This window comes from Leptonychotes weddellii, chromosome 9 (genome assembly GCF_054177405.1).
Source record: "Leptonychotes weddellii isolate Sample4059 chromosome 9, ASM5417740v2, whole genome shotgun sequence".
NCBI lineage: Eukaryota > Metazoa > Chordata > Mammalia > Carnivora > Phocidae > Leptonychotes > Leptonychotes weddellii.
In genome coordinates, this window is record NC_138377.1 from 81439275 (window position 1) to 81466234 (window position 26960).

The 26960-nt window shown below is 37.3% G+C and overlaps 1 protein-coding gene across 2 annotated transcripts in view; it reads right to left on the minus strand.

Annotated features, from left to right (window-relative positions):
* Positions 1-26960, minus strand: part of SPPL2A (signal peptide peptidase like 2A) — a 51189-nt gene that overhangs the window by 6453 nt on the left and 17776 nt on the right. Inside the window, exons 6-15 of one of the 2 annotated variants that reach the window (XM_081831072.1) lie at positions 17983-18134; positions 15301-15397; positions 14761-14862; positions 13719-13800; positions 13103-13177; positions 8643-8699; positions 8394-8447; positions 7862-7964; positions 5804-5881; positions 4145-4305 (exon numbers count right to left, since the gene is read on the minus strand). In XM_081831072.1, the coding sequence (XP_081687198.1) occupies positions 4145-4305; positions 5804-5881; positions 7862-7964; positions 8394-8447; positions 8643-8699; positions 13103-13177; positions 13719-13800; positions 14761-14862; positions 15301-15397; positions 17983-18134 (961 nt within the window). The remainder of the gene's footprint in view (positions 1-4144; positions 4306-5803; positions 5882-7861; positions 7965-8393; positions 8448-8642; positions 8700-13102; positions 13178-13718; positions 13801-14760; positions 14863-15300; positions 15398-17982; positions 18135-26960) is intronic. The other variant, XM_006741199.3, reaches the window with a different exon arrangement.

The window sequence follows — 26960 nt, forward strand, 5'->3', positions numbered from 1 at the left end:
ATAATAAACGAGAGAGAAAATGAGCTTTGGATATTTCCAAAGAAACACAATGTTACTACATTTACGTCTACAACATCTTTAAATATTTTTATAGTGTGAATTGGCATAAAAAGATCTCCACACAAACTGTTCAAAGTAGTTGCCCCTTGGGGTGCCTGGGTGGCTCAGTTGGTTAAGCGTCTGCCTTCGGCTCAGGTCATGATCCCAGGGTCCTGGAATTGAGCCCCGCATCAGGCTCCCTGCTCTGCGGAAGGCCTGCCTCTCCCTCTCCCTCTCCCACTCCCCTTGCTTGTGTTCCTGCTCTCACTGTCTCTCTCTCTCTGTCAAATAAATAAAATCTTAAAAAAAAAAAAAGTAGTTGCCCCTAAAGGGAGGTGGGGACATGTGGAATAGTTTGCAAAGGACTTTCTGTGTTTACTTTAGGCACTTTTGTATTGTTTAAAGAATGTAAATATGCATTACTTTGTAATTAAAACACAAAAAGGAAAATAAAGTAAAAACAGGGTTAGGGCATATGTAAAAGTTTTAGTTCATTAACTGCCACTAAAAATGTTAACCTATGAGACATTAAAATAAATCAAAGATAATCAGAAGTACTTTAATGAACATCTTTTCACATCAATTTTGCCCAAATTTTTAATCACTTTCTGGACAATCCCCTGAAGAGAAATTACTGGGTCAAAGGAAATGGTAAAATACAGCACATGTGTATGAGAATATTGCACAGGCATTAAAATGACTTTTTACAAGAAATTTAAAAATGAAATAACACAAAACATGCAGTGAGAAAGCAAAAGAGAGAACTCTTTAGAGTATGGTATCATTTACCTAGGAAGGCCCAGAAGGGGATTTAAGTGATTAAATCCTAAGAGTGGCTACCTCTAGATGGTGGAATTATAGGTGGACTTAATTTTCTTCTATTTTTCTACATTTTCAAAATCTTCTGTAGTAAACACTTTTTTTTTCTTTTTTTAAAGATTTTATTTATTTATTAGACAGACACAGAGACAGAGGGAACACAAGCAGGGGGAGTGGGAGAGGGAGAAGCAGGCCTCCCGCGGAGCAGGGAGCCCGATGCGGGGCTTGATCCCAGGACCCTGGGATCATGACCAGAGCTGAAGGCAGATGCTTAATGACTGAGCCACCCAGGCGCCCTTTTTTTTTTTTCTTTGAGAATGTGCGTGCAGTGGGAGAGGGGCAGAGGGAGAGGAAAAAATCTCAAGCAGGCTCTGCGCCCAGCACAGAGCCCAACAGGGGGGCTGGATCTCATGACCCCGAGATCACAACCTGCACAGAAATCAACAGTCCGAAGCCTAACCAACTGAGCTACCCAGGCGCCTCAATAAGCACACATTGCTGGGGTGCCTGGGAGGGTCAGTTGGTTAAGCCTCTGACTCTTGATCTTCGCTCAGGTCTTGATCTCAGAGTCCTGAGTTCAAGCCCCACATTGGGCTCTGTGCTGGTCATGGGCCTACTCAAAAAAAAATAAAAAATAAAAAATAAATAAAATGCTTTATAAGCTGTATTAAAGGGGAAGAAAAATTTTATAAGTAAAAATGCTGGTGATGAAAATAACAAGAAACATACTTAATCCTGTAAGACAGTATGTGTACTCTCACTGACAGTCCTGCTAACCTGAAAAACGATTTAATACTGACCCCAAACAAAATTTCCCTATGTTGCTCATCTTCCCTGTCCTAATTTACCTCATAATTGGTGAATCAGATAAGTGCATCTAATTGTAAAAACCTCTTGCTCACAGTTCTGTCCTGAGTTTTCTCTTCTCCCTCTACGTTCTTACTCATGGAGTATGCTAATGATGCTTCCAAATTTCTTTCTCTAGCTAGGTCTGTTTTCTGGACATAAGGAGACATTTATTCAACTGCTTATTTCTCTCTCTTCCTGTTGGTCCTACAGGTACTTCATTGAATTCATCTTCTTCTTCTTTAAACTTGTGAATGGTATCACTTCCTACCCACCCAGTTACCTAAGGCAGAAATCCTGGACTCCACTTCCTTCTCTCCCTATACTGACACTATTACCATGTTCCATTAATTATGCCTCTAAATTTCTCTTGACTTTGTCCTCTTTCGATCTCACTACCTTATTAATTCTGGCTACTATTGCTTCTCATTGTAATAGGTGCTTTAAGTTTTGCTCCCTTCTTCAGTCCATTTTGCAGATTTCTTAAAACGCTTAAATGGTCTCCGATGCTCTCAAGATAGAGTTCAAAGACCTCTTCAATGGTCTTTAGCTTCCAAGACCCTATAGGCTCTTACCCTTGCTTCCTTCTCCATTTTTCATTTCCTGCTGTTACTCAATATTATAGTCATCCTAAACTTCATTCAGTTCCTAGAATGTGCCATGCTCTCTTCCCTCTGAGCCTTTCAAGACATAGTTCCCTCCATATGGAACACATGGCTCAGTCTTAAAGTTTCAACATAAATTTAACATTCTTTAAGAAGCCTTCCCTAAGGACTGCCTGGGTGGCTCAGTCGGTTCAGTGTCTGCCTTCAGCTCAGGTCATGATCCCAGGGCTCCCCCCTGGGATCAAGCCCCACATGGGGCTCCCTGCTCAGTGCGGAGTCTCCCTCTGCTTCTCCCTCTGTCCCTCCCCCACTCATTCTCTCTCTCTCAAATAAATAAAAATCGTAAAAAAAAAAAAAAAAAGCCTTCCCTAAATCACCTTTGACTGTCACAAAACGACAAGCACTGGGTGTCCGACTGCTAGCTTTCATGGCACCCTACCATGACTAAGAAATACAGTTAACACACTTTGTTAGTGACTATCTGCATTCTCTACTAGACTCTAACTTTCAAGAGGCCATGAGAGTAGGCCTGTTACTAACTTATTCATCTTCTATCAACAGCACCTAAAATAGCACCTGGCTCATAGAGCTGCTCAATTAACATTTACTAAATGAAGAAATATGAAACTGTTTTAAGAAAATGATTATGAAGAGCACTTTTTGGGTTGTGACTTTCAAAGGCTAACAGTATATGTTGTAGGACAAATCTATAAAAATAAAAATCTCTACGTGGGTGTCCTCTTCATGTAAAAGTTACAAGCTATCTTACTAGTTTAGTTATGGGCCTTGTGGCCATAATTCTTTGTGCATAAATATAAGTTGAGACAATGGCATTGTGAAGTAGACAAGGCAGATATTATCATCTTAACCAAATTTCAAAGGAATTATAAGATTTACCCAAAATAATTCTAGACCAGTGCTTCTTCCAAATATAGTCTAACTTAATAAGTTAATCATCTCTTGTTAAATAAAGATGATGCTACAGACCAACCACAAAGTGGATATGAACTTTGAACTGTTTATCTACTAGCAGAATTGCAGGCTTCCACCCAAAGTACTTGTATTTTTGTTCATGTGGCCACTAACACGCATGTATGAGGGCAGATGGAGGAGGGGAGTTTGTTGTAATAGGGCAAAGCAGAGCTAACTGCCTCATGAAGGGGTCGGTGCCACGGCCCTGACCTTTAATCGGCTAGAGTTTCCTAACCCTCTTTAATTTCAATGGAAACAAGCTTTACTGGAATACCAAGAACATTTAGGAAAAGAAGAAAGGGGTTTAACTTCAATGAAGAAAAAACTCAAACATAATAGATTCTGATATCATGATTTTCTCTGTTCCAGGGAAGTCATTTTTGATCCATTTAAATCTGAAATGGGTACCCTATTTAATTTAGGTAGACCCATTTAAGTGCTGAAGAAAGTACACATTTTATATCTGCAAAACCTCAGGAACTCTTACTATAATATAGAGCTAATATCAGTCTCAAAAACTCAGTACTTAACATAGTATTATTTTTCACGAAGTCTACTTTTGTGTGGATTTGAAAACTCATGTTGAAATGCTGTTTTGGTTTTCCCTGTTGCCCTCCCACTATTCTTGGTAGTTTTAGCTTGAGTCACCAGGGTTTTGGCAACCAAGTGTATGTAGCAGGGATGAGAACTACTGAGCAGCAGGTAGACAGTAAGGTGGTAATGGTGGAAAAAACCTGGAATATCCTAACAGATGCAAGGAAACTTTGGGGCACATAAAAGCTTTGATATATATAAGGCGATTCCCAGCCAAAGTTAGTCACTAAATTACGTCATAACTCAGTAACTGAGATAGAAGCACATACCTGATAGCCGCTACCTTTCCAGAACTTTTTCATTTCCTTACGTCTCCAAGCAACAATTGAGGCAGTAACAAGCGTGCAAGGAACTAAATAGAGGAGAGCAGGCTGCCCCTTCTTCATCAGCACCAGAACAACGAATGTGAGTATCATGCCAACCGCATAGGCTGTAAGAAGAACACCGACTATCAGTCATCTCTACATGCTACCAAAGTGGATTTTGACTCCCTTACTGAAGTGGTGGTTTTCAAATATTTCTGAGGACATTTTTGTCCTATGACTTTTTCCCTGATTTTTTTGGGGTGGGCAGCAAAGCAAGGTTTATTGAGCAATAGCAAAGTGATAATACAAAGCTCCCAAGGAGGGAGGGGACCCGAGGGGGTTGCCCACATTTTTCCTGATTTTATTTTCCTAGACAGCCATTAGGAGAGACATACATACCTCACTGCTTGTGAAAGTTTGAAAACTGGTTAGTATTTCAATTATAATTACCCTCATCATTAATCATTGACAAAGCTAATAATTCAAAGAAGTCTCCATTATCTGTCACTGTTAAGGATGTTGAGTTGTTGCACATTTTAGATAACTAAAATATGTACCTGTAGGTACTAAAACTTGCTTTGGAAAATCTTCCTCATTTTGATTATATACTTCCTGGACTTCTTCAACAAGTGCATACCAAACATCATCTGATCTTTCCTTAATGACTCAGCGTCTCACCATGAACACAGGATCTCAGAATACTGGAGCTAGCAGAGCCTTTATAGACAGGTCAGTTTACCTCCTGACTTTATGGACGAGGCAATGGAGGACTAGGGAAGTTATGTGAACTGCCCGAAGTTATACAGCACAATGGACAGAGAGCCTTCTTACCTGCCTTTGCATTGAGTGTTCTTGTATTCTACCACACTGACTGGTGCTGGACTTTAATACATTTATGCCCTCAGACAATACCATTTTCAATAGCCTCGAACTGCTTTTCTTATTTCTTTATAGTTTTTTTTTTCTTTTTATCATCTTTTCACTCACTTAGCTGTTCTTGCTGTCGGGTATCTATTCCTAGTAATAGTCTTCTCTACTGCTAGCATACACTTTTAATTTACCGCATTTAACTCCACTGTGGAATTGTAAACCTTGCCAGAACAGTATCTAAATGGCTCTGAAGCAGGCCACTTACCTAGGAATAAAGAACTCTGGTGTATGGACTTCGAGATATCTGTTTGATATGTTTAGAAGTAAAGTATTTTTTGGCTTGCTTCCTGTTCTTGTCTGTTCTCAGTAACAGAAATAGAGGGATAAATGACAACTACTTCTGCTGTCGCAGGTGAGATGTTATTGTGCCATAAATTCATTTATATAAATACATTGTCATTCATATAGTATTTTAAGAAAATCTAATATTATACAATTTATTGTCTACTTGTGTGCCAGATGCTCTAATAAGCATTTAAGACATAAAATCTAATGATTTTCTTTCACATATAATTTTTTAAACCTCAAAAACTTATGATATAGATAGTAAAGTATTATTCCTTTTTGATGGGAAAACTTGTCTTATTAATTAATGATGAAGAATTAGAATCCAGGACTCCGTATTTTTAGACCTCGACCTTTTCCCATAGACAATACAATTCAACATAATAGAAAAACAAAACAAAAATTTACCAATTGTGGAGGAAACATAGTATATAGAAGAAGAACCAGTCTGAACATCAAATCTTCTACAGTATGCAACCAACAGGCCTAAAAAAACAAAACAAAACAAAACAAAAAACCACCAAACACATTATTTTCTTAAAACAGTAACAGCAATACAATTCAACTATTAATTATGGCAACACTACATGCTATATTGTATTTAACATTCATTATTGCATCGTGAGAACATTAAGGTACCTCAAATTCTGGACAAAATTTTATATGATTTTTTAACTTAATGCCATTTTTAAACATTTTCCCAAACCCTTAAACAGTCTTTAAAAGCATGAATTTTTATTGGCTGCTTAATATTCCATGACACAGAGAAATTTTTTTTATATTTTTGTGGTTATAATGTCTCCTCTTTCATTTATGATTTTATTGATTTGGGTTCTCTCTTTTTTCCTTGGTTAGTGTAGTTGCAGGTTTGTCATTTCTAAGGTTTTTTTTATTTATTTATTCATTTGAGACAGAGAGAGAGGGAGAGCATGAGCAGGGGGAGGTGCAGAGGCCGAAGGCAGAGGCTTAACCATCTGAGCCACCCAGGCGCCCGAAGGTTTGTCATTTTTATCTTTTTAAAAAACCAATTCTTGGGCACCTGGGTGGCTCAGTTGGTTAAGCGTCTGCCTTCGGCTCAGGTCATGATCCCTGAGTCCCAGGATCGAGCTCTGAGTCGGGCTCCCTGCTCAGCAGGGAGTCTGCTTCTCCCCCTCTCTCTGCTCTTCCCCCTCTCGTGTTCTCTCTCTTGCTCTCTCTAATAAATACATTTTAAAAAATCTAAAAATAAAATAAAAAACCACCTCTTAGTTTTATTCATCTTTTCTACTGTTTTCCTGTTCTCTATTTCTGCTGTAGTCTATTATTTCCCTCTTTCTGCTAACTTTGGGCTTAGTTGGTTTTTCTTTTTCCAGTTCCCTATATATAAAGTTAGGGTGCTTATCTGCTTTTCTATTTTCTCGATGTATGTGGTTATCACTATAAACGTTCCTCTTAGAACTGCTTTTGTTGCATCCCATAAGTTTTGGGATGTTGTTTCTCTTTTCATTCTTCTCAAGGTATTTTTAAATTTCTATTTTAATTTTTTCTTTGATGTACTCGTTGTTCAAAACTATTTTGTTTGATTTCTCTGTACTTGTGAATTTTCCAGTTTTCCTCCTGTTATTGATTTCTAGTTTCATACCATTGTGGTCAAAAAATATACTTGGTATGTAATTTCGATCTTCTTAAATTTGCTTAGATTTGCTCTGTGGCCTAACTCGTGATCTATCCTAGAAAATGAACTAAGAGAGTTGCTACACTGGACTTTGCCATGCCAACTCACAAGGCAGAGCTGTTGGCTTCTCTGTCTCTACCTGGCCTTACTATGTAAATGAAAGGGCTTTTGCAGAACAGCCTATACTTTTTACCCCTTTGCAGGCAGTTAGTACAGACAGACTGTAAGAAAAGTGAAGGACAAACTCTCAGCTGATTAAGAAAGACTAGTTATTACTTCTAAGTTATATTATTCCTGGGCTGGGATTAAGTTTATTCTATAGGTAGCCCAGTGAGAATAATGCAGAGAAGATACACCATATGCTATATTTTTTGTATTATAATGCCCCAGAAGCTGGTGTTCTGTTTCTTCTCTTGATCATGACCTTGCCTGGTATTCCTAGACCACTTTTCATAACACATAACTATTATTTTAAAATAGAAGTCATAGAAACTGCAATACATTTGGTATTGTTAAATTCAACTTTTAAAGAGTTTTGTTATATACTTTCTTGGGGCAGTAGGTCAAACTGATCCTAGGTGCTTCCTCTAAGACACCTTCCGAGCCATGGGAGATATACTTTGGTTGTTACCATTTGGGCTTTATCTTCTACCCCTCGAAATGCTTTCTTTCTATTTTGGTCACTGATCGCAGCTCTAGCAATAGCCACAAGTACTTAACACAGAATAAGTTAACTTTTAATAGATACTAAACATTTGGCAATTTTAAACCATCAGTATATTTTTACTGAATTGTTAAAAACAATTGCTTACCTGGTACAATAATGTCTCCAAAACCCAGTATTGAAACTGGCATGAGGCACACACTCATTACTGAGAAATAGGCCAGCTTTGGTACCCTGATGACTACTGGTAACTGTAATTATGGGAAAAAAAAAAAAAGGGCACTAATAAACCTCTTAGGAATCTTTACCCGTATCTCTTAGAGAGGGAAGGATTGATATTAGAGTAATTGTTTTAACATTTTTAAATAGACAGAAGAAACTGAAATCAGAGAACATAAACTACACACACATATACTCTGAATGCACAGAGAGCTTGAAAGAAATAGATACACAGTTTCGGAAAAATGAAACCCAACACACATCAGGGTTAACAGTATTAATCCAGTATCCCCACATCTAACCTTTATTTATTTATTTTTTCTTTCCTTTTTACCAAAAATAGGACTTAGGCCTTGAAAGAGATTTTTTTTTAAATCTGGATTTTTTTCCCCCAAAGAAGAGTCTTGTCTCAGAGGGTATGATTTAAAGTCCAATGAACATATCTGAAATACAATCCTTACTTTCTCATGGGGAGCTGAGGGTTGAGCAGTGGCTTCCACCAAGTTTCCATCATTCTAGGATGAAACCCAAGTCAATAGGTATTTAATAATTTAGAATAACTAAGAAAAGGGCTATATTTTGTGAGAAATAAAGTTTTACAATACCTTAACATGCACTACATGACCAATGAATTACACAGGAAGGCAAAATTATTAACTGGACACACATATATATACTGGTAGCCATCTCTAGTTAATTGCCATCCCTACCTTTTCATTATTTCCAAAAGGTCCAGCTGCAAGTTCAACCATGATACTCTCGCCATTCTAAAATTGAGGAAGAAGATGAAAGAAATTGCCCAATCATTTAAAGAGAACAATCTACCAGTATTTAAGAATGATTTGACCCCCTGGGTAATGGCCTACAGTAAACTGGTTAAAAAATGGGCTGTAGACAGTTTTCCTTAAAAAGTCCAGCAAAAGTTGGGGCCATCTAAAACAAAATTCATCAAGCATATTGCTCCATTCATTATAGCTCAACAATGATCACAAACTAGCAGATAAACCATACACACATTATTCAAGTGAAGCTCTGGGCACTGATCTATACTGACAACTATAGCTAGCATTTTCTTTTTTATGGCTTATAATTTTTTTTTACTTTTTCATTGTTATGTTAGTCACCACACATTACATCATTAGTTTTCGATGTAGTGTCCCATGAGTCATTGTTTGTGCAATATAGCTGGCATTTTTGATAGATGATAAATTTTGTCTACGGCCATTCCACCCTGAACGCGCCCGATCTCGTCTGATAGATGATAAATTTTAAGTGCTTGTAGTTACATTATGTCATGTACTATGTGTCCTTAGTCATTTTTAGCAGTAACAATGAATAGAGACACAAATATTAAAATCTTTTGTATTTAGATTTGTAATAAATATTGGTAACTTTATTTGAATAAAAATACAATTGACCTCCTAGCTACTCACCATAATAACAATGAAGCCAAACTTGAAAAGACCCAGCCCTAAAGAACTTGAGAAGCTTCTGTAGCCTGTCTCCTGTCCAGTTTCAGCCCTGCCAGCTTTTTATGTCCCAATCAAAACATTAACCTTAGCTGAATTTCATCCATTGTGTCTGGCTAAGGTCTTTTTATGTGGGCTGTGTGAGGAGCCCCTTAATACTTCTTTCCTGACAGCCAAGTCTGTTGTGAAGGGGAAACATTTTAAGGTAGCAAATGAAGATTACATGAGCAGCCATCTATGCTTTACATTATGACGAATATATCATCAAACAGGTAGTGGGAAGATAAATAAATGCTGAATTTAAGGAGAATTTGATCAAGTAACTATAATATTTTCCATGTGGGTGGGGAGCATAGGAAAAATCACTTTAGTGTTTTTAAGAGGACTTCACTGACATCTGAGCTGAGTAGAAAGGAGATAATCTCTAGATATAGAAATCTTTCCCTCATGTTATACTTTGGGTTACAGAAGGGTTAAGTCACAGGAGTTTAGGAAAATAGACTAATATTAAATACAATCCCTTACAGCAAACTCCCATAATGTGATTTAATTTCCAGACAGAGTTCATTTTGGTTTTCTAATTGTTATTTAAAACACTTAAGTGAAGGCCATCACTGACATCCTCTCCTACATTCAAAGACATCTGAGTAACTACTATTTGTAATATACTCTACCAAAGTTACAAGGGTGGATGGAAAAAAAATGAAGACAGGTTTTTCGGGGTTTTTTTGTAGAGAGAGAGAGGGAGAGGGGGGCGGGGGAGCAGAGAGAGAGGGAGAGAGAATCCCAGGCAGGCTCCATGCCCAGTGTGGAGCCCAACACGGGCTCGATCTCACGACCCTGAGATCATGACCCAAGCCAGAAAGCAAGAGTTGGAGGCTTAACTGACTGAACCATCCCGACGGCCCTGAAGACAGGTTCTTATTGCCTATACTCCTGTGGCCACCTCCTCTGCTTACTCATTAAAACTCTGCTAACACCAGAGTTGAAAGACACGTTTAAAATGTCCAATGAGGGACGCCTGGGTGGCTCAGTCGGTTAAGCGTCTGCCTTCGGCTCAGGTCAGATCCCAGGGTCCTGGGATTGAGTCCCGCATCGGGCTCCTTACTCAGCGGGGAGCCTACTTCCTCTGCCTGCCACTCCCCCTGCTTGTACTCTCATTCTCTCTCTCTCTCTAGCCAATAAATAAAATCTTTAAAAAAAAATGTCCAATGATTTTCATTTTGAGTTACTTTCTCAAGTAAGGTCTATAGCCTTAATAAAAACAAACAAACCAGACTGAGAAGGTGTTAAAATAAATCTACACTAGTGAACTCCAAAGAGCACTTCTAATCTTTTCTACCAGATCAGATTACTAGAAATCACATTCCTAGTCATGGGGAACAAATATGGAAAAAAGAAGATGAAAAATTCTCTAGGCAGAGAATAAAGAAAGAGGCCTCAAAGACATCTTTATTATTATCCTGTATCTTTAAAATTCTGAAACTTTTTATGTTTAAGGAATGCAAATAGTTTGCTGGCAGACACAGTTAACATTTATAAAGTGATACTAGTGTTAAAACCGAATGGAGGGGCGCCTGGGTAGCTCAGTCTGTTAACCATCTAACTCGATTTTGGCTCAGGTCATGATCTCAAGCTTGCGCTGGGCATGGAGCCTGCTTAAGATTCTTGCTCTCCCTCTGGGACACCTGGGTGGCTCAGTCGGTCAGGCATTTGCCTTCGGCTCAGGTCATGATCCCAGGGTCCTGGGACCGAGTCCTGCATCGTGCTCCTTGCTCAGCAGGAAGCCTGCTTCTCTCTCTCCCTCTGCCTGCCACTCCCCCCGGTTTGTGCTCTCTCTCTCTTTCTGACAAATAAATAAATGAAATCTTAAAAAAAAAAAAAAGATTCTTGCTCTCCCTCTCCCTCCATCCCTCTCCCGACCTCTCTCCCTCTAAAAAACAACAAACAAACAAAACTGAATGGAAAAAAAGTTAAAGGGTTTAGTTACAGTTCGTATCTGTGTGCCCTGTGTAATATATGGGCCATATGCTCTGACCATCTGGTGACTTAAGAGCATGGTTTTGTACAGAGAACGCTTTACTTTCACTATGAGACCACTTTGCAGGGACTTACGGAAATATTTTTTTGAACCAAATAAATTGACACAAACTGGGATGGCTTTAGATAGAAAGCTTTCATTAACTGACTTTTTTTTTTTTATTCTTATGTTAATCCCCATACATTACATCATTAGTTTTAGATGTTAACGGACTTTTTTTGGTTATAATCCATAATACTAATTTTATGCTTTAAAAAGGTTACTTTTGCTCAATGAAGTCAATGACTCAAATGGCTCATCATTGAGGCACAGAAAGATGCTAGTAAAATGGACTGGTTACTTGGGGCAGTTAACTGCATTAACTACCTACTTGCACTTTAGCTCCCCAGTGGGGCACATCTTTGTGCCACATGTTTATGCCATTATAGCAAATATTAAAAGTGCAGTTTTACAGTGATTTCACACATGGTAGGGGCTGAAGAAGAGATAAAGAACTAATGGGGAAAAAATGCAGTAATTATAGTATCAAAGACTGAATCAAAATAAGACAACATAAAATGGGGAATGCAGGAGAACTGAGCAATAAAATACTCGTGAGACAGAAATAGGGACAAGTAGAAAAACGGTAAATAATGAAGGACTACCAAACTCACCCAACACCTCTCCCTTATTCTGGGAATAGCATCGCCATTTTATGGAAGAGCTAGTGGTGAGGGTGGGGATAGGTGAATGAGGAGCTGTCAGCTGCTATGACTCTAACCTCATAGAAAAGCCAGTCTGGGACAACGAATACAATGGACAGAAGTGGAAAGGGAGAGTATGTGCCCCTGGGTCTAGTTTCTTCTGAGGCCAGCTCCACCTTGGCCTCTATACACAGGCTGGAGAGAAGGGACCTTTGTGGTATAGAAAGTTTAGACTGCATTCTGTCGGTTCCAACCAGAAGAAATCTACTGATGGAAGAGGGAGGCTGGAATGCTAGCAATACTCCCTCACACAATGGATTAGGAACCGGAAGCACAAAGCGCTGAGTGACTTGCCAGGATAAGAAGGTTACAGGGCTACACTTCAGGTCTTCAGACTTTCAGTGTGGAGCTCTTTCTTAGTCTTAAACTAGGGGTACAGAAATGAAAGTAGCGAGGATGCATTTTCATTCTTTTTGCTGTTTATAATGTCTACATCAAAAATTTGTTGTTTTATAATAAGAAAAGTTGGGGTGCCTGGGTGGCTCAGTCGTTAAGTGTCTGCCTTCTGCTCGGGTCATGATCCCAGGGTCCTGGGATCGAGCCCCACATTGGGCTCCCTGCTCAGTGAGGAGCCTGCTTCTCCCTCTCCCACTCCCCCTGCTTGTGTTCTCTCTCTCGCTTTTTCTCTCTCTGTCAAATAAATAAATAAAATCTTAAAAAAAAAAGAAAAGTTACTTTAAAATGGATAGGAAGAACATTTATAGATATTCTCATGATCAGCCAGGAGACATTTTTCATTTAGCAGAATGACTTAAAGGCTTAAAAAATCCTCTGTTAAAAGGCTAACTTCAATGACAATTTTCAAAAGAGAATTAGTACCCACTTAATGGTAAACATCTGCAAAATCAGTTATCTAAGAGCAGGCTTAAGATTCTCTTCTTTTAGCATGTTTCTCACAGATTTCAAAAATATCATACCTTTGTGATGAATGGTGTTATGAAAACAAAAAACACATCATAGAGGAGGAGAAGGCCTAGAAGTATCACACATGACTGTTGAAAAAAGAAAAAATTTAAAGGTCAAACTTCCATGTAAATTAAGAGATTATACTGTTTTGCAAGTACAAATAAATATGCTAAATTACATTTGAACACTATTTTTTCAAAGGCATTTAACGGTTATCACTATTTGTAGTTTTATTCTACAAATCACATTAGAAATTTTATCTTGTTTAACCCATTCTTTAAAAAAAAAAGGAATCACTAACTCAAAGAAATGTTCTTCGTTGATATTTTGTCTGTAAGGATTTTATGAATTTGGCATATTATATAAATGATTAAAAATATTTTAGCTAGCAAATCAGTGGTTGGCTACAGCTGGTGATTAGGACTGACTGCTAAAGGGCAGGACAGAGCTTTTGAAGAGATGAGAAATCTATAATTGATTGGGATGGTGGCTACAAAGTTATTCATTTGTAAAACTTCATAAACCGTAAACTTAAGATGGGTGCATTTTGCTACATGTAAATTATACTCAAATAAAGTTGTTTTAAAAAGAAAAAATTATTTTAGCTAGCAAAGCAGTATACTTTACCTTAAAGTTGGGTAACTTCAATGTTTTAATTAAATTCAGACAGAAAGCAATCCCCAAGATATCCTGTAAAATCCAAGCCCACCTAAAATCAAAAGAAGTTACTCTATTGGTTTATGTAGTTATTCTTAGATGGGACTTCTCAAAAGAAATTGATTACTAACATAGTATCTTCAATTGTTATAATTTGACTATTTGATTATTAAGCAGCAAGTATAATGACAAAAAACCTCTCATATACTCCATATTTATTAATTTGCTGTCCTAGTAGAATAATGAACACTACTCTACTAAGGAAAAGTTGAAAGGCTACCTCAGAACATACATCGGATATAGTACGTACTTATCTTTAATCTTTGAACTTATACATGTTTCTTTTGGAAAGGTAGCTCATAACAAAGGATATTGGTGTTAACGTATGTCCAGATAGTTGGAATCTAAAGGAAATGAGAGCTATGTAACATAATCTACCAGGAACTGATATGCATAATTATCAACTGAAGCTGCCTAAAATTGTATTAAACTTTGCTTCCAAATTTTAGGCTACAAGTGGTTTTGGCCTTTAATAATTTTATTAATAAACCATTAAGAAGTTAAACATTTTTTTCTGGTTATCCTTCCTGCAAATGGACAGATACCTGTATATTTCCTTATATTTCCTTTCTTACGTAAAAGGTAGCATACTCTATATAATCTTTTTTCACTTAAAAATACATCCTAGAAATCACTGCATATCAATTCACAGAGATCTTCTTCACCCTTTATGGCCGCATTGTACTTCATCGTGTGGATGTAATTAAGTATATTTTTGAAGCCTATTTCAGCTTAGATGTTTAAATCATAATACATATTTTCTTGTCTATATGCCCTTAAATCCATTAGCACAAGATCTGTTTATTTAAGTACTTATTTAGCTTATTTCAAGACTATGGTGTTCTGGAATAAAAGCAAAAAGAAATCCATAATAATCATAATGCGTAATTACCAAGTAAGACATAAAACCATGCATCCTTAATCTAAAAGCAAATACACTGAGTACTCATACCTATCTTCATTTCTAAATACGGCCCAAACAACAGCTACTGCTATGCATAGTCCAGAGAGAAAAATAAGCCTCACTTCAATGCTTTTGCCACGAAACATAATCCTAAAAAATAGATTGAAATAGGTCAGTTTACTCTGTAGGTGAAATATAATGTTCACTTAAACATGGGACATGACAAATGTTAACCACAGTCACAAGAAGGCTACTAAAATATCAACTTAAGAGTCCTAATTTAAGTAAAACAAATAATACATCAAGAAATATTTATCAGTTCAATAGAACTGCCTATGATGAAAATATTCTGTATCTGTGCTGCCCAGTACAGTAGCCACTAGCTACATGTGGTTATTTAGCATTTGAAATGCAGCTAATGAGAATGAGGAACTGAATTTTTAAATTAATTTAATTTTAATTAATTTAAATTTTAATAGCCACATGTATACTGGCTTACACAGGTTTAAAATACCACTTCTACTTTTCCTTGTATTGTTTTAAATTACAAATACCAATGTTCTAAGATTACTTGTAAGAGATACATACGTGCATCGTCCACATGGTATCTTATGAATGAGTGCAGCAAGACAGTTGTACAGACTCATTGCTGATGCTATGCAGAAAATTGCTATCATAACATAAACTAGAAAAAAACAAGACACTAAATTATATGAGAACAGAAGGAAATGTGATCAGAAAATATTTATACAAGCAACATTAATCTAGCTTTCTTACTGCATCGTGATACTTTCAATGCAGTGACCGTATAATGATCTGAATTGTACTAAGCTGAAAATATTTAGATCTTGAGTTTTATTGAAAAGTGGGTATTTTATGTGTTGTTTTAGTTCCATTACACATTGGTAGGATTGCTCAAGGGCTGAAGCTGGCTCTACATTTTCTATCATTTAATGATTCAAACTAACATGTCTGTTAGAGATGTCTATGAAGTGAGTTGTAGGCACTTATAAGTACTTAAATGTAAGGAACAGGCAAATTAAGGAAGGAGTAGAAACGCTTTTAAAAATGCAGCTTAGGGATGAGAACTGACATCTACCTTAGACATTAACTATGCTATCTATATTTTCCTCTGGTGGAATTTATCTCTAATTATTTGACCTGTAGTAAAACCAAATCCATTTAAACAAACCACTGTTATGATATGAAACTAAGGTAGTTAAATTCACAAATATTTGTCTATCTTAGCTATATTTTGAAAATTATTTAAAATTACATCTGATCTCCTTATTCTTAAAAAGGGGGAGAAATTATTGTACTCTAAAATAAAATATTCATTTTAACTTTCTCAAAATTTCCCAATGGAAATACAAATTTTACCTGACTTCTTCAAATTCTACTAAATTTCAGAAAATTGTAACTGTTCTGTAGGTGAAAGAGAGTACTCTAGATATAGTAAATCAGGGATAGCCATTTTCTTTCTTCTTCTTTTTTAAATCAATACAGCTTTTATTGCACCTTTAAAATGTCACAGAAAACTCTGAAAAATCATCCGGCATCTTGTTATTTCCGCAGCTGGACAACTTAGATCTTATTCATGAGTCTGCAGAACTGTTCCTTTTTCAGAAACACAGATACCATCCCAAAATTTTCTGATATCCTTGCTTTTAACTGTTGGCCGCTTTCTAACTGGTGAACTTGGACAAATTACTTTTTTAGTCCCTTGTTATTATTTGTTATTTGTTATTACTAGTTATATATGGTAATGTGAGCAGTAAAAGAAAGATAAAGACTGCCAAGTTATGTTTGGTAAGTCATCCACCAAAGGTCACCAACCCAGGTTTTAAAAGTTAGGTAGAAAGCATGTTCTTGAGACCCTAACAGAGTTTTGGGTATTTCATTCAATGTCATAGTAAACTAGGAAAATAATTAGGCATGAGAAAGCGTCTGGTTAATATAACCATCTTTAGTTACTTTCTTGAGCATGACTTAACATAAAATGGTAGGGAGAACCTTAGCAATTTGATATATTTCGTATATTAAAAATGGCAGCAACTTCAGCCATTAGGAACCATCTGAGGTACACTAAATCTTGCGATATCACATAGATTTTGTAAGAGTCATAACTAACTCCCATGTCCCAGGATAACCGTGAGGTTTAATGATTTCTTTCTACACAAAAAATTACATTTATAAGCAAGGTCAACCTTTCAAATACCGGTAAGTTTAAGGAAATTTCTCACCAAAAATGAAAATATGCTTTAGGGTAAGGTAAAGGAATCTCTTTTTTCTATCAAAGATCACTAATTAATTGACTGAGGGTCAGACACGAACAACTGAAGGCTAAGTATTAAATTAGAAAAATTATCTGCACAATGACAATGTAATACAAATAACTATCCTAGTATCTACTCTCCCAGCAACAGATTGAAATGAGCGGCATTCAAATAATTCTTTTTTCTAATTGGAAATACAGGTCATAGGTCTAGTTTTTAATGCTGCCACAGGACAAGAGAAATTGGGACAATAAGCTGAAACTAACCCGAGTGCCTCAGTTTTCTAGTCCAGAAAATCATGCTAATGTTCTCCAAAGAAGCACTGTAGCCTGTGGTGGTTTTTACAAAGGGTTTTTGCTAGTTCCCTACCAGGCACACTTCCCTTTTCCCTCCTCTTTGTGCTGTGCATTGGCCAGAGATAGCAAATTTCCATTCTTTCAGACCACGAACACCCAGGGGATGGGCAAGCCCTTACAGTTCCTACCCCTACCTCCTTAAAGGAAAAGTACCCGTTATTATTTAGACCACAGGCAAGTACTTGTGTGTCTTTAGATGTAGTATGATCTTGACTGTTTACACAAGTCCAACAAAATCTGAGCAATAAAGCATACTTTGGGACTAAGCAGAGGCGATAAATTAGTAATGTGAATAATCTTCTATTTCGTGTAACTAAATATAGTCACCAAGAAGTCCTTAGTCTGCTGCTTAGATACTGGGCTCTCCAGCTTTATCTGCAGAGATGGAAACTTAGGGGCCACAGCAGTTCTTTCAAGTCATCCATGAAGAACTGTTCTTATCTCAAAGACACAGGATACTTTTAATCTGAGTATTTTTTATCCCAGAGTGATGGGGATCCAACACTCCTGACAGTTTAAAAAGTTATCATCACTTTTTAATTATTTGCTTAAGTTTTCTGGGCATAATACCTAAATCTAGTGAAGTAAATAAAAAACTTGTAGGCTGAAAGAAGCAAATATAAAATATGACTTCTTACCCAACCATTTGTAGAAGAAATAAAGTAAGACCATCATAACACAGCACACGACCACAAATATTACAACTGTTAGAGGACTAAAAGTTAAATATTCTTCCTTCTTTCTCCTCATTTCTCTGTCTTCAGTGTTTGTCACTGCCTTCATGCTCTCCCTGTATAAACATACACAGGAACTTCAGCAAATCTCTGCCAAGTACAGTTATTTTTAAAATCTATCTCCAATACCAACTTAAATTTGTTTCTGATTACAAAGTAATATACTTTAAAAAAACAGCACACCAAACAGAAAATAACTTAATCTAGAAAGTAAAAGGTCCCTATAATTCTACCCTCCAGAGATGATCTGTTATTAACCACTAACTTTTGAAACAGCAATTCTTCTGGAAGCGAAACTGTTGAAGCAGATGGTATTTTATCATATAAATAAATTGATGTCTGGGGATGTTTATATTATCTAATTATAAAACTACATTGATGTAACAAATTTCAGATGATAATCAGGTTCTTTTCACCCTTATTACCAACTTACAGATAGCAAAGTACTTCTAAAATTAGCTTCTCTTAAATGTAAACACAAAATTCTTCTTTTATTTTTTTATTTTTATTTTTTTTTAAAGATTTTATTTATTTATTTGAGAGAGAGAATGAGATAGAGAGAGCATGAGAGGGGGGAGGGTCAGAGGGAGAAGGAGACTCCCTGCTGAGCAGGGAGCCCGATGCGGGACTCGATCCCGGGACTCCAGGATCATGACCTGAGCCGAAGGCAGTCGCTTAACCAACTGAGCCACCTAGGCGCCCCAAAATTCTTCTTTTAATCAACTCAGTACTTACTGGATGCCTGTTCTGTGCTCATCAGTATATTATGAAGGACTCAAAAGAAGTTCAAGACATAGCTTTGTCCTACCTTGAGTTAAGATAACAAAATACTGTTTTTAATTCTCTCAACAATCCTTGCTAAGTCACACAGCTAATAAAAGGCAGGGATAAAAGTTGAAGAGGAAAGAGTCAGTCGTGTCCTTTGTTGAGCAGTCTTTGTTCTGTCATCTTATTGTCTCTTCCCAGCTATATGGAACCTACTACATACTCTTCCACCTTCAGTCCCTTCAACTCTGACTTATTAAACTCTCATTCCCTTGGCATACATCCTCACCTTTCTCATCAGGTCTAGGCTTAATATAAACTCTAGGTTAAAAAAAAGTTTATCTCTATCAAATTGTACATTTGCCAGACTGCTTATTCAACATACCACTTTCTTATTAGAAAATTGTTAATTGGGATGGTCACTATATTAAGCAACTGTGACTCCAGGGAGGCTGCCTGGGAAAAGAGCACGGAAAGGGTTTGGGGACAGTCCACTAGCACATTCCAGCAACTGCAGAGCTGGATGACAAGAGTATTAAACAGAAGTGTCAATGAAAGTAATATCTGAGTGGGAAAAGGTGCCAACTTTTGGTATCTGTCATTGCAAACAGATACATTTAAAGCTATTTTTATTATAGTGAAAAATTTATATATTCACATATGTCATAATGAAAGATTTATATATTCTTATTTAGTATACCAGTTCTCCAGGTAGAATGTTTTAAAAGAAGAGATAAGGGTGCCTGGGGTGGCTCAGCTGGTTATGCATCTGCCTTCGGCTTAGGTCATGATCCCAGAGTCCTGGGATCGAGCCCCGCATCGGGCTCCCTGCTCAGTGGGAGCCTGCTTCTCCCTCTCCCTCTGCTGCTCCCCCTGCTTGTACTCTCTTGCACTCTCTCGTATAAATAAATAAAATCTTAAAAAAAAATAAATAAAGGAAAAGATAAATCTGGCAAAGGGAAAAGCACAGGCAATTTTTGGAAAGGAAACATATTAGATTTGTATCACATAAAATACTACAATTCATCTTTTTAAAACACTGTACTCCTAATCAGCTCAAGAGCCACATATAATGAAAGCTAAGCTTTCTTTCATGCTATCTTGAGTTTATGAAGCTTGAGGACCAATTATTTCATTACAATAAGACTTTAACTCTCAACTAAAAAGTTTTCTATGGAACCAAGGCATCTTTCCCTTTTGCATAAGGTACATCTTTCATTTGGCAGGGTAATTCTAAGTTATGAGTTCTGGTTCTGGCAAATTTTCCCTTCCTAAGCCTTATTCTCTTTCCCCTTCTCTTTCTTAAAGGTTTTATTTATTAGAGAGAGAGAGAGAGAGTGAGAGATCTCAGGATCCTGAGATCGTGACCTGAGCCAAAACCAAGAGTTGGATGCTCAACCAAATGAACTACCCAGGTTCTCCTCTCTTTCCCCGTTCTTTTAACTCTCTCTACTTGCTAAATGATAGTACTTATGTTTGTTTTTTTAAATTAAGATCTAATTGACATGTAACATTAGTTTCAGGTATACAACATAGTGATTCAGTATTTGTATATATAACAAAATGGTCATAATCAGTATAGTTAACATCCATCACCACAGTTAAACGTTTTTTTTCTTGTAATGAGAACTGTAAAGATCTACTCTCTTAGCAAATTGCAAATACACAACACAGTCTTATCAACTATAGTCACCATGCTGTACATTATATCCCAAGAGTTACTTTTTTTTTTTTTAAGATTTTATTTGACAGAGAGAGACAGCCAGAGAGAGAACACAAGCAGGGGGGGTGGGAGAGGGAGAAGCAGGCTTCCCACAGAGCAGGGAGCCCAATGTGGGGCTCAATCCCAAGACCCTGGGACCATGACCTGAGTCGAAGGCAGACACCTAGCAAACTGAGCCACCCAGGTGCCCCGAGTTACTTGTTTTATAACCAGAAGTTTGTACCTTTTGACAATCTTCACTCATTTCACCCACCCTTAATCCCTGCCTCTCGCAACCACCAATCTGACTCTCTGTATCTTTGAGTTCCTTTTCTGTTTGTTTGTTTCTACATATCAGTGACATTATACAGTATTTGTCTTTCTCTGTCTGACTTATTTTATTTAGCACAGTGCCTTCAAAGTCCATTCATTTTGTTGCAAATCCTGCTTATGTTCTTAATCATTCTTCTTCTTAGAGAATTTTTTCCTTTTTGTCACTGATTCATATTCTCTTTCTTGTATTGTATATACACTCCTCCCCAACCATCCCCACACATACACTTCGTTCTATCTTTATCCTACTTTTAGAATCAGCCACCGCAATTTCAACATCCATAATCTTGAAAGAGAGAATTTTAAAAACAGCAAGAGAAAACAGTTATATACAAGGAAAACCCCATAAGGTTATCAGCTGATTTTTCAACAGAAACTTTGCAGGCCAGAAAGGGTGGCATGATATATTCAGAGTACTGAGAGGAAAAACTCTGCAGCCAAGAATATTCTGTCCAGCAAGGCCATCATTCAGAATAGAAGGAGAGATAAAGAAGTTCCCAGACAAGCAAAAGTTAAAGGAATTCATCACCACTAAACCTGCTCTACAAGAAATGTTAAAGGGGACTCTGAGTGGAAAGGAAAGACCATAAGTAGGAGTAAGAAAAGTAGGAAGCACAAAAGCAGTAAAAATAAGTATATATATAAATATCAGTCAAGAGACTCACAAAATAAAAAGATGTAAAGTATGACACCACATACCTAAAACATGGGAAGTGGGGAGAGTAAAGAATGAGTTCAAACCTAAGCAACCATCAACTCAATACAGACTGCTATATGCAGATGTTATATACAAACGTAATGGTAACCACAAGTCAAAAACCAGTAAAACAGGGCACCTGGGTGGCTCAGTTGGTTAAGCAACTGCCTTCAGCTCAGGTCATGATCCTGGAGTCCCGGAATCAAGTCCCACATCAGGCTCCCTGCTCAGCAGGGAGTCTGCTTCTCCTTCTGACCCTCTTCCCTCTCGTGCTCTCTATCTCTCATTCTCTCTCTCTCAAATAAATAAATAAAATCTTAAAAAAAAAACCAGTAAAACAAATGAAAAATATAAAAAGGAATCCAAGTATATCACTAAAGAAATCCAACTAATTGTGAGGGAAGAGAGCAAGAGAAGAAACATAGAAGAACTACAAAAACAACAAAAATAAAACAAGTAACAAAATGACATTAAGTACATATCCATCGATAATTACTTTGAATGTAAATGGATGAAATGCTCCAATCAAAAGACATAGGGTGAGAGAATGGATTAAAAAAACAAGATCCATCTATATGCTGCCTAACAAGAGACTCATCTCAGACCTAAAGACACATACAATTGAAAGTGAAGGGAAGAAAAAGCATTTATCATGCAAAGGGGTATGAAAAGAAAGCCAGGGTAGCAATACTTATACTGGACAAATTAGCCTTTAAAATAAAGACTGTAACAAGAGACAAAGAAGGACAGTATATAATAATAAAGGGGATAATCCAACAATAAGCTGTAACAATTGTACATATTTATGCACCCAACATGGAAGCACCCAAATACATAAAATAGTTAATAACAAACATAAATAAGTGATAGTAATACAATAAGAGCAGGGGACTTTAACACCCCACTTACATCATAGGACAGATCATCCAAACAGGAAATCAACAAGGAAACGGTCGCTTTGAATGATGCACTGAACCAGATGGATTTAACAGATATATTCTGAACATTCCATCCTAAAACAGCAGAATACACATTCTTTTCAAGTGCACATGGAACATTCTCCAGAACAGATCACATATTAGGCCACAAGTCTCAATAAATTCAAAAAGATCGAAGTCATACCATGCGTCTTTTCTGAACACAATGCTATGAAACTGGAAATCAACCACAAGAAAAAATCTGGAAATACCACAAATAACATAGAGATTAAAGAACATGCTACTAAACAATGAGTGGGTCATTTAAGAAATCAAAGAAGAAATAAAAAATTACATGGAAACAAATGAAAATAAAAATAAAACGGTCCAAAATCTTAGGGATGCATCAAAAGTTGTTCTATGAGGGCAGTTTATAGCAATACAGGCCTACCTCAAGAAGCAGGAAAGATCTCAAATAAACAATCTTACACCTAAAGAAGCTAGGAAAAGAAACAAACCAAAAACCAGCAGAAGGAAGGAAATAATAAAGATGAGAACAGAAAGAAAGGAAATAGAAACTAAAAAAACAATAGAACAGATCAAAGAAACCAGGGGCTGGTTCTTTGGAAAGACCAACAAAATTGGTAAACCTTTAGTCAGACTCATAAAAAAAAAAGAGAGAGAGAACTCAAACAAAATCACAAATGAAAGAGTAGAAATAACAACCAACACCACAGAAATACAAAGGATTGTAAGAGAATATTATAAAAAATTATATGGCAACAAATTGGACAACTGAGAAGAAATGGATAAATTCCTAGAAACATATAACCTCCCAAAACTGAATCAGGAATAGAAAATTTGAAGACTGATTACCAGTAATGAAATTTAATCAGTAATCAAAAAACTCTCAACAAACAAAAGTCCAGGACCAGAAGGCTTCACAGGTGAATTCTACCATTTTTTTTTTTTTAAGATTTTATTTATTTATTTGACAGAGAGAGAGAGACAGCGAGAGAGGGAACACAAGCAGGGGGAGTAGGAGAGGGAGAAGCAGGCTTCCTGCTGAGCAGGGAGCCTAACACGGGGCTCGATCCCAGGACCCTGGGATCACAACCTGAGCTGAAGGCAGACACCCAATGACTGAGCCACCCAGGCGCCCCGAGTTCTACCAAACACTTAAAGAGGAGTTAATACCTATTCTTCTCAAACTATTCCAAAAAACATAAGAGGAAGGAAAGCTTCCAAATTCACCCTATGAGGCCAACATAACCCTGATACCAAAACCAGATAAAGACACTATAAAAAGAGAACTATAGGCCAGTATCTCTGATGAACATAGATGCAAAAATCCTCAACAAAATATTAGCAAACCAAATCCAACAATAAATTTAAAAAAATCATCCACCACAATCAAGTGGGATTTATTTCCAGGACGCAAGGGTGGTTTAATATTTGCAAATCAATCAACATGATACATCACATTAATAAGAGAAAGGATAAGAACCATATGATCATTTCAATAGACACAGAAAAAGCATTTGACAAAGTACAACATCGATTCGTGATAAAAACTCTCAGCAAGGTAAGTTTAGAGGGAACATACCTCAACATAATAAAGGCCATAACCATACTCGATGGTGAAAAACTGAGAGCTTTTCCCCTAAGGCCAGGAACAAGACAAGGATGTCCACTCTCACTATTTTTATTCAACATAGTACTGGAAGTCCTAGCCACAGCAATCAGACAAGAAAAAGTAGTAAAAGGTATCCAAATTGGTAAGGAAGAAGTATAACTTTCACTGTTTGCAGAAGACATGATACTATATATAAAAAACCTTAAAGACCAAAAACTACTAGAACTGATAAATGAATTCAGTAAGGTCGCAGGATACAAAATCGATTTACAGAAATCTGTTGCATTTCTATACACTAATAATTAAGTAGTGGAAGGGCGCCTGGATGGCTCAGTCAGTAAGGCATCCAACACTTGGTTTTGGCTCAGGCATGATCTCAGGGTCCTGAGATTGGGCCTCCTGTCAGGCTTTATGCTCAGCGTGGAGTCTGCTTGTCCCTCTCTCTCCCTCTCTGTTTCTCCCCATGCAATCTTCTGTCTCTCAAATCAATAAATTAAATCTTCAAAAAAAATGAAGTAGCAGAAAGAGAAATTAAGAAAATAATTCTAGGGCGCCTGGGTGGCTCAGTTGGTTGGGCGGCTGCCTTCGGCTCAGGTCATGATCCTGGAGTCCCTGGATCGAGTCCCGCATCGGGCTCCCTGCTCGGCGGGGAGTCTGCTTCTCCCGCTGACCCTCCCCCCTCTCATGTGCTCTCTCTCATTCTCTCTCTCTCAAATAAATAAATAAAATCTTTAAAAAAAATAAAAATAAAAATAAAAAAAAGAGGTGAGAAATATTTAAAAAAAAAAAAAAAGAAAAGAATTCTACTTACAATTATACCAAAAACAATAAAATACCTGGGAATGCACTTAATCGAAAAGGTCCAAAGACCTGTACTCTGAAAACTTTATAAAACACCGATAAAAGAAATTGAGGACAACACAAACAAATGGAAAGATATTCCATGCTCATGGATTGGAAGGACAAATATTGTTAAAATGTCCATACCACCCAAAGCAATTTACAGATTTAGTGCAATTCCTTTCAAAATAGCACCAACATTTTTCACAGAACTAGAATAAACAATCCTAAAATTTGTATGGAATCACAAAAGACCCTGAATAGACAAAGCAATCTTGAAAAAGAAGAACAAAACCGAAGATATCATAATCCTAGATTTGAAGAAATGCTGTAAAACTGTAGTAATCAAAACATTACGGTACTGGCACAAAAGAGGACACAGAGAGAGCCCAGAAATAAACCCACAATTATATGGTCAATTAATCTTCGACAAAGGAGACAAGAATATGCAATGAGAAAAAGTCTCCTCAACAAATGGTTCTAGGGCGCCTGGGTGGCTCAGTTGGTTAAGCGACTGCCTTCGGCTCAGGTCATGATCCTGGAGTCCCGGGATCGAGTCCCGCATCGGGCTCCCTGCTTGGCAGGGAGTCTGCTTCTCCCTCTGACCCTCCTCCCTCTCATGCTCTCTGTCTCTCATTCTCTCTCTCCCTCAAATAAATAAAATCTTTAAAAACAAAAACAAAAACAAAAAAAAAACAAATGGTTCTAGAAAAACTGAATAGCTCCGTGCAAAAGAATGAAACTGGGCCATTTTCTCACACCATACACAAAAATAAACTCAAAATGTTACCTGACATCTATCAGAAGGATTAGATCAAAAGACAAGAAATATCAAGTTTGGAGAGGATGTGGAGAAAAAGGAACACTTGTGCAGTGTTGGTGGAAATGCAAATTGTTGCAACCACTGGGAAAATAATATGGAGGTTCCTTAAAAAATTAAAAAATAGAGGGGCACCTGGGTAGCTCCGTCAGTTAAGCATCTGCCTTTGGCTCAAGTCATGATCTCAGTGTCCTGGGATTGACACAGGGCACCTACCCCACCCCCCACCCCTGCTCATGCTCGCGCTCTCCCTCTCTCTTGTGCTTGCTCTCAAATAAATAAATAAAATCTTTAAAGAAAATTAAAAATAGAATTACCATATGATCCAGAAATTCCACCACTGGGTATTTACCCAAAGAAAATGAAAACACTTATTTTAAAAGTGTCTATTACAGGAGCGCCTGGGTGGTTCAGTCATTAAGCGTCTGCCTTCGGCTCAGGTCATGATCTCAGGGTCCTGGGATCGAGCCCCGCATCCAGCTCCCTGCTCAGTGGGTGGCCTGCTTCTCCCTCCCCCACTCCCCCTGCTTGTGTTCCCTCTCTCGCTGTGTCTCTGTCAAATAAATAAATAAAATCTTTAAAAAAAAAAAAGTGTCTATTACAGCATTATTCACACTAGCCAGATATGAAAGCAATCAACCCCAGTTTCCATCCATAGATGAATGGATAAAGAAGTGGTGTATATATATACAATAGGATAGGATATTACTTAGCCCTAAAAATGAATGACATATTGCCATTTGCAACAATATGGATGGACCTAGAGAGTATAATGTTAAATGAAATAAGTCAGAGAAAGACAGATACCATATAATTTCACACTTACATAAAATTTTAAGAAACAAATGAACAAAGTAAAAAAAAAAAGAAAAACAAAAGAACAGGCTTGTAAATATAGAGAGCAAATTGGTGGTTGCCAGAGGGGAGGAAGGTGCAGGGATGGGCAAAATAAAGGTGATTGAGAGTACATTTATCTTGGGATGCCTGGGTGGCTCAGTCGTTAAGCGTCTGCCTTTGGCTCAGGTCATGGTCCCAGGGTCCTGGGATGGAGCCCCACATTGGGCTCCCTGCTTAGCGGGAAGCCTGCTTCTCCCTCTCCCACTCCCCCTGCTTGTGTTCCCTCTCTCGCTGTGTCTCTCTCTGTCAAATAAATAAATAAAATCTTAAAAAAA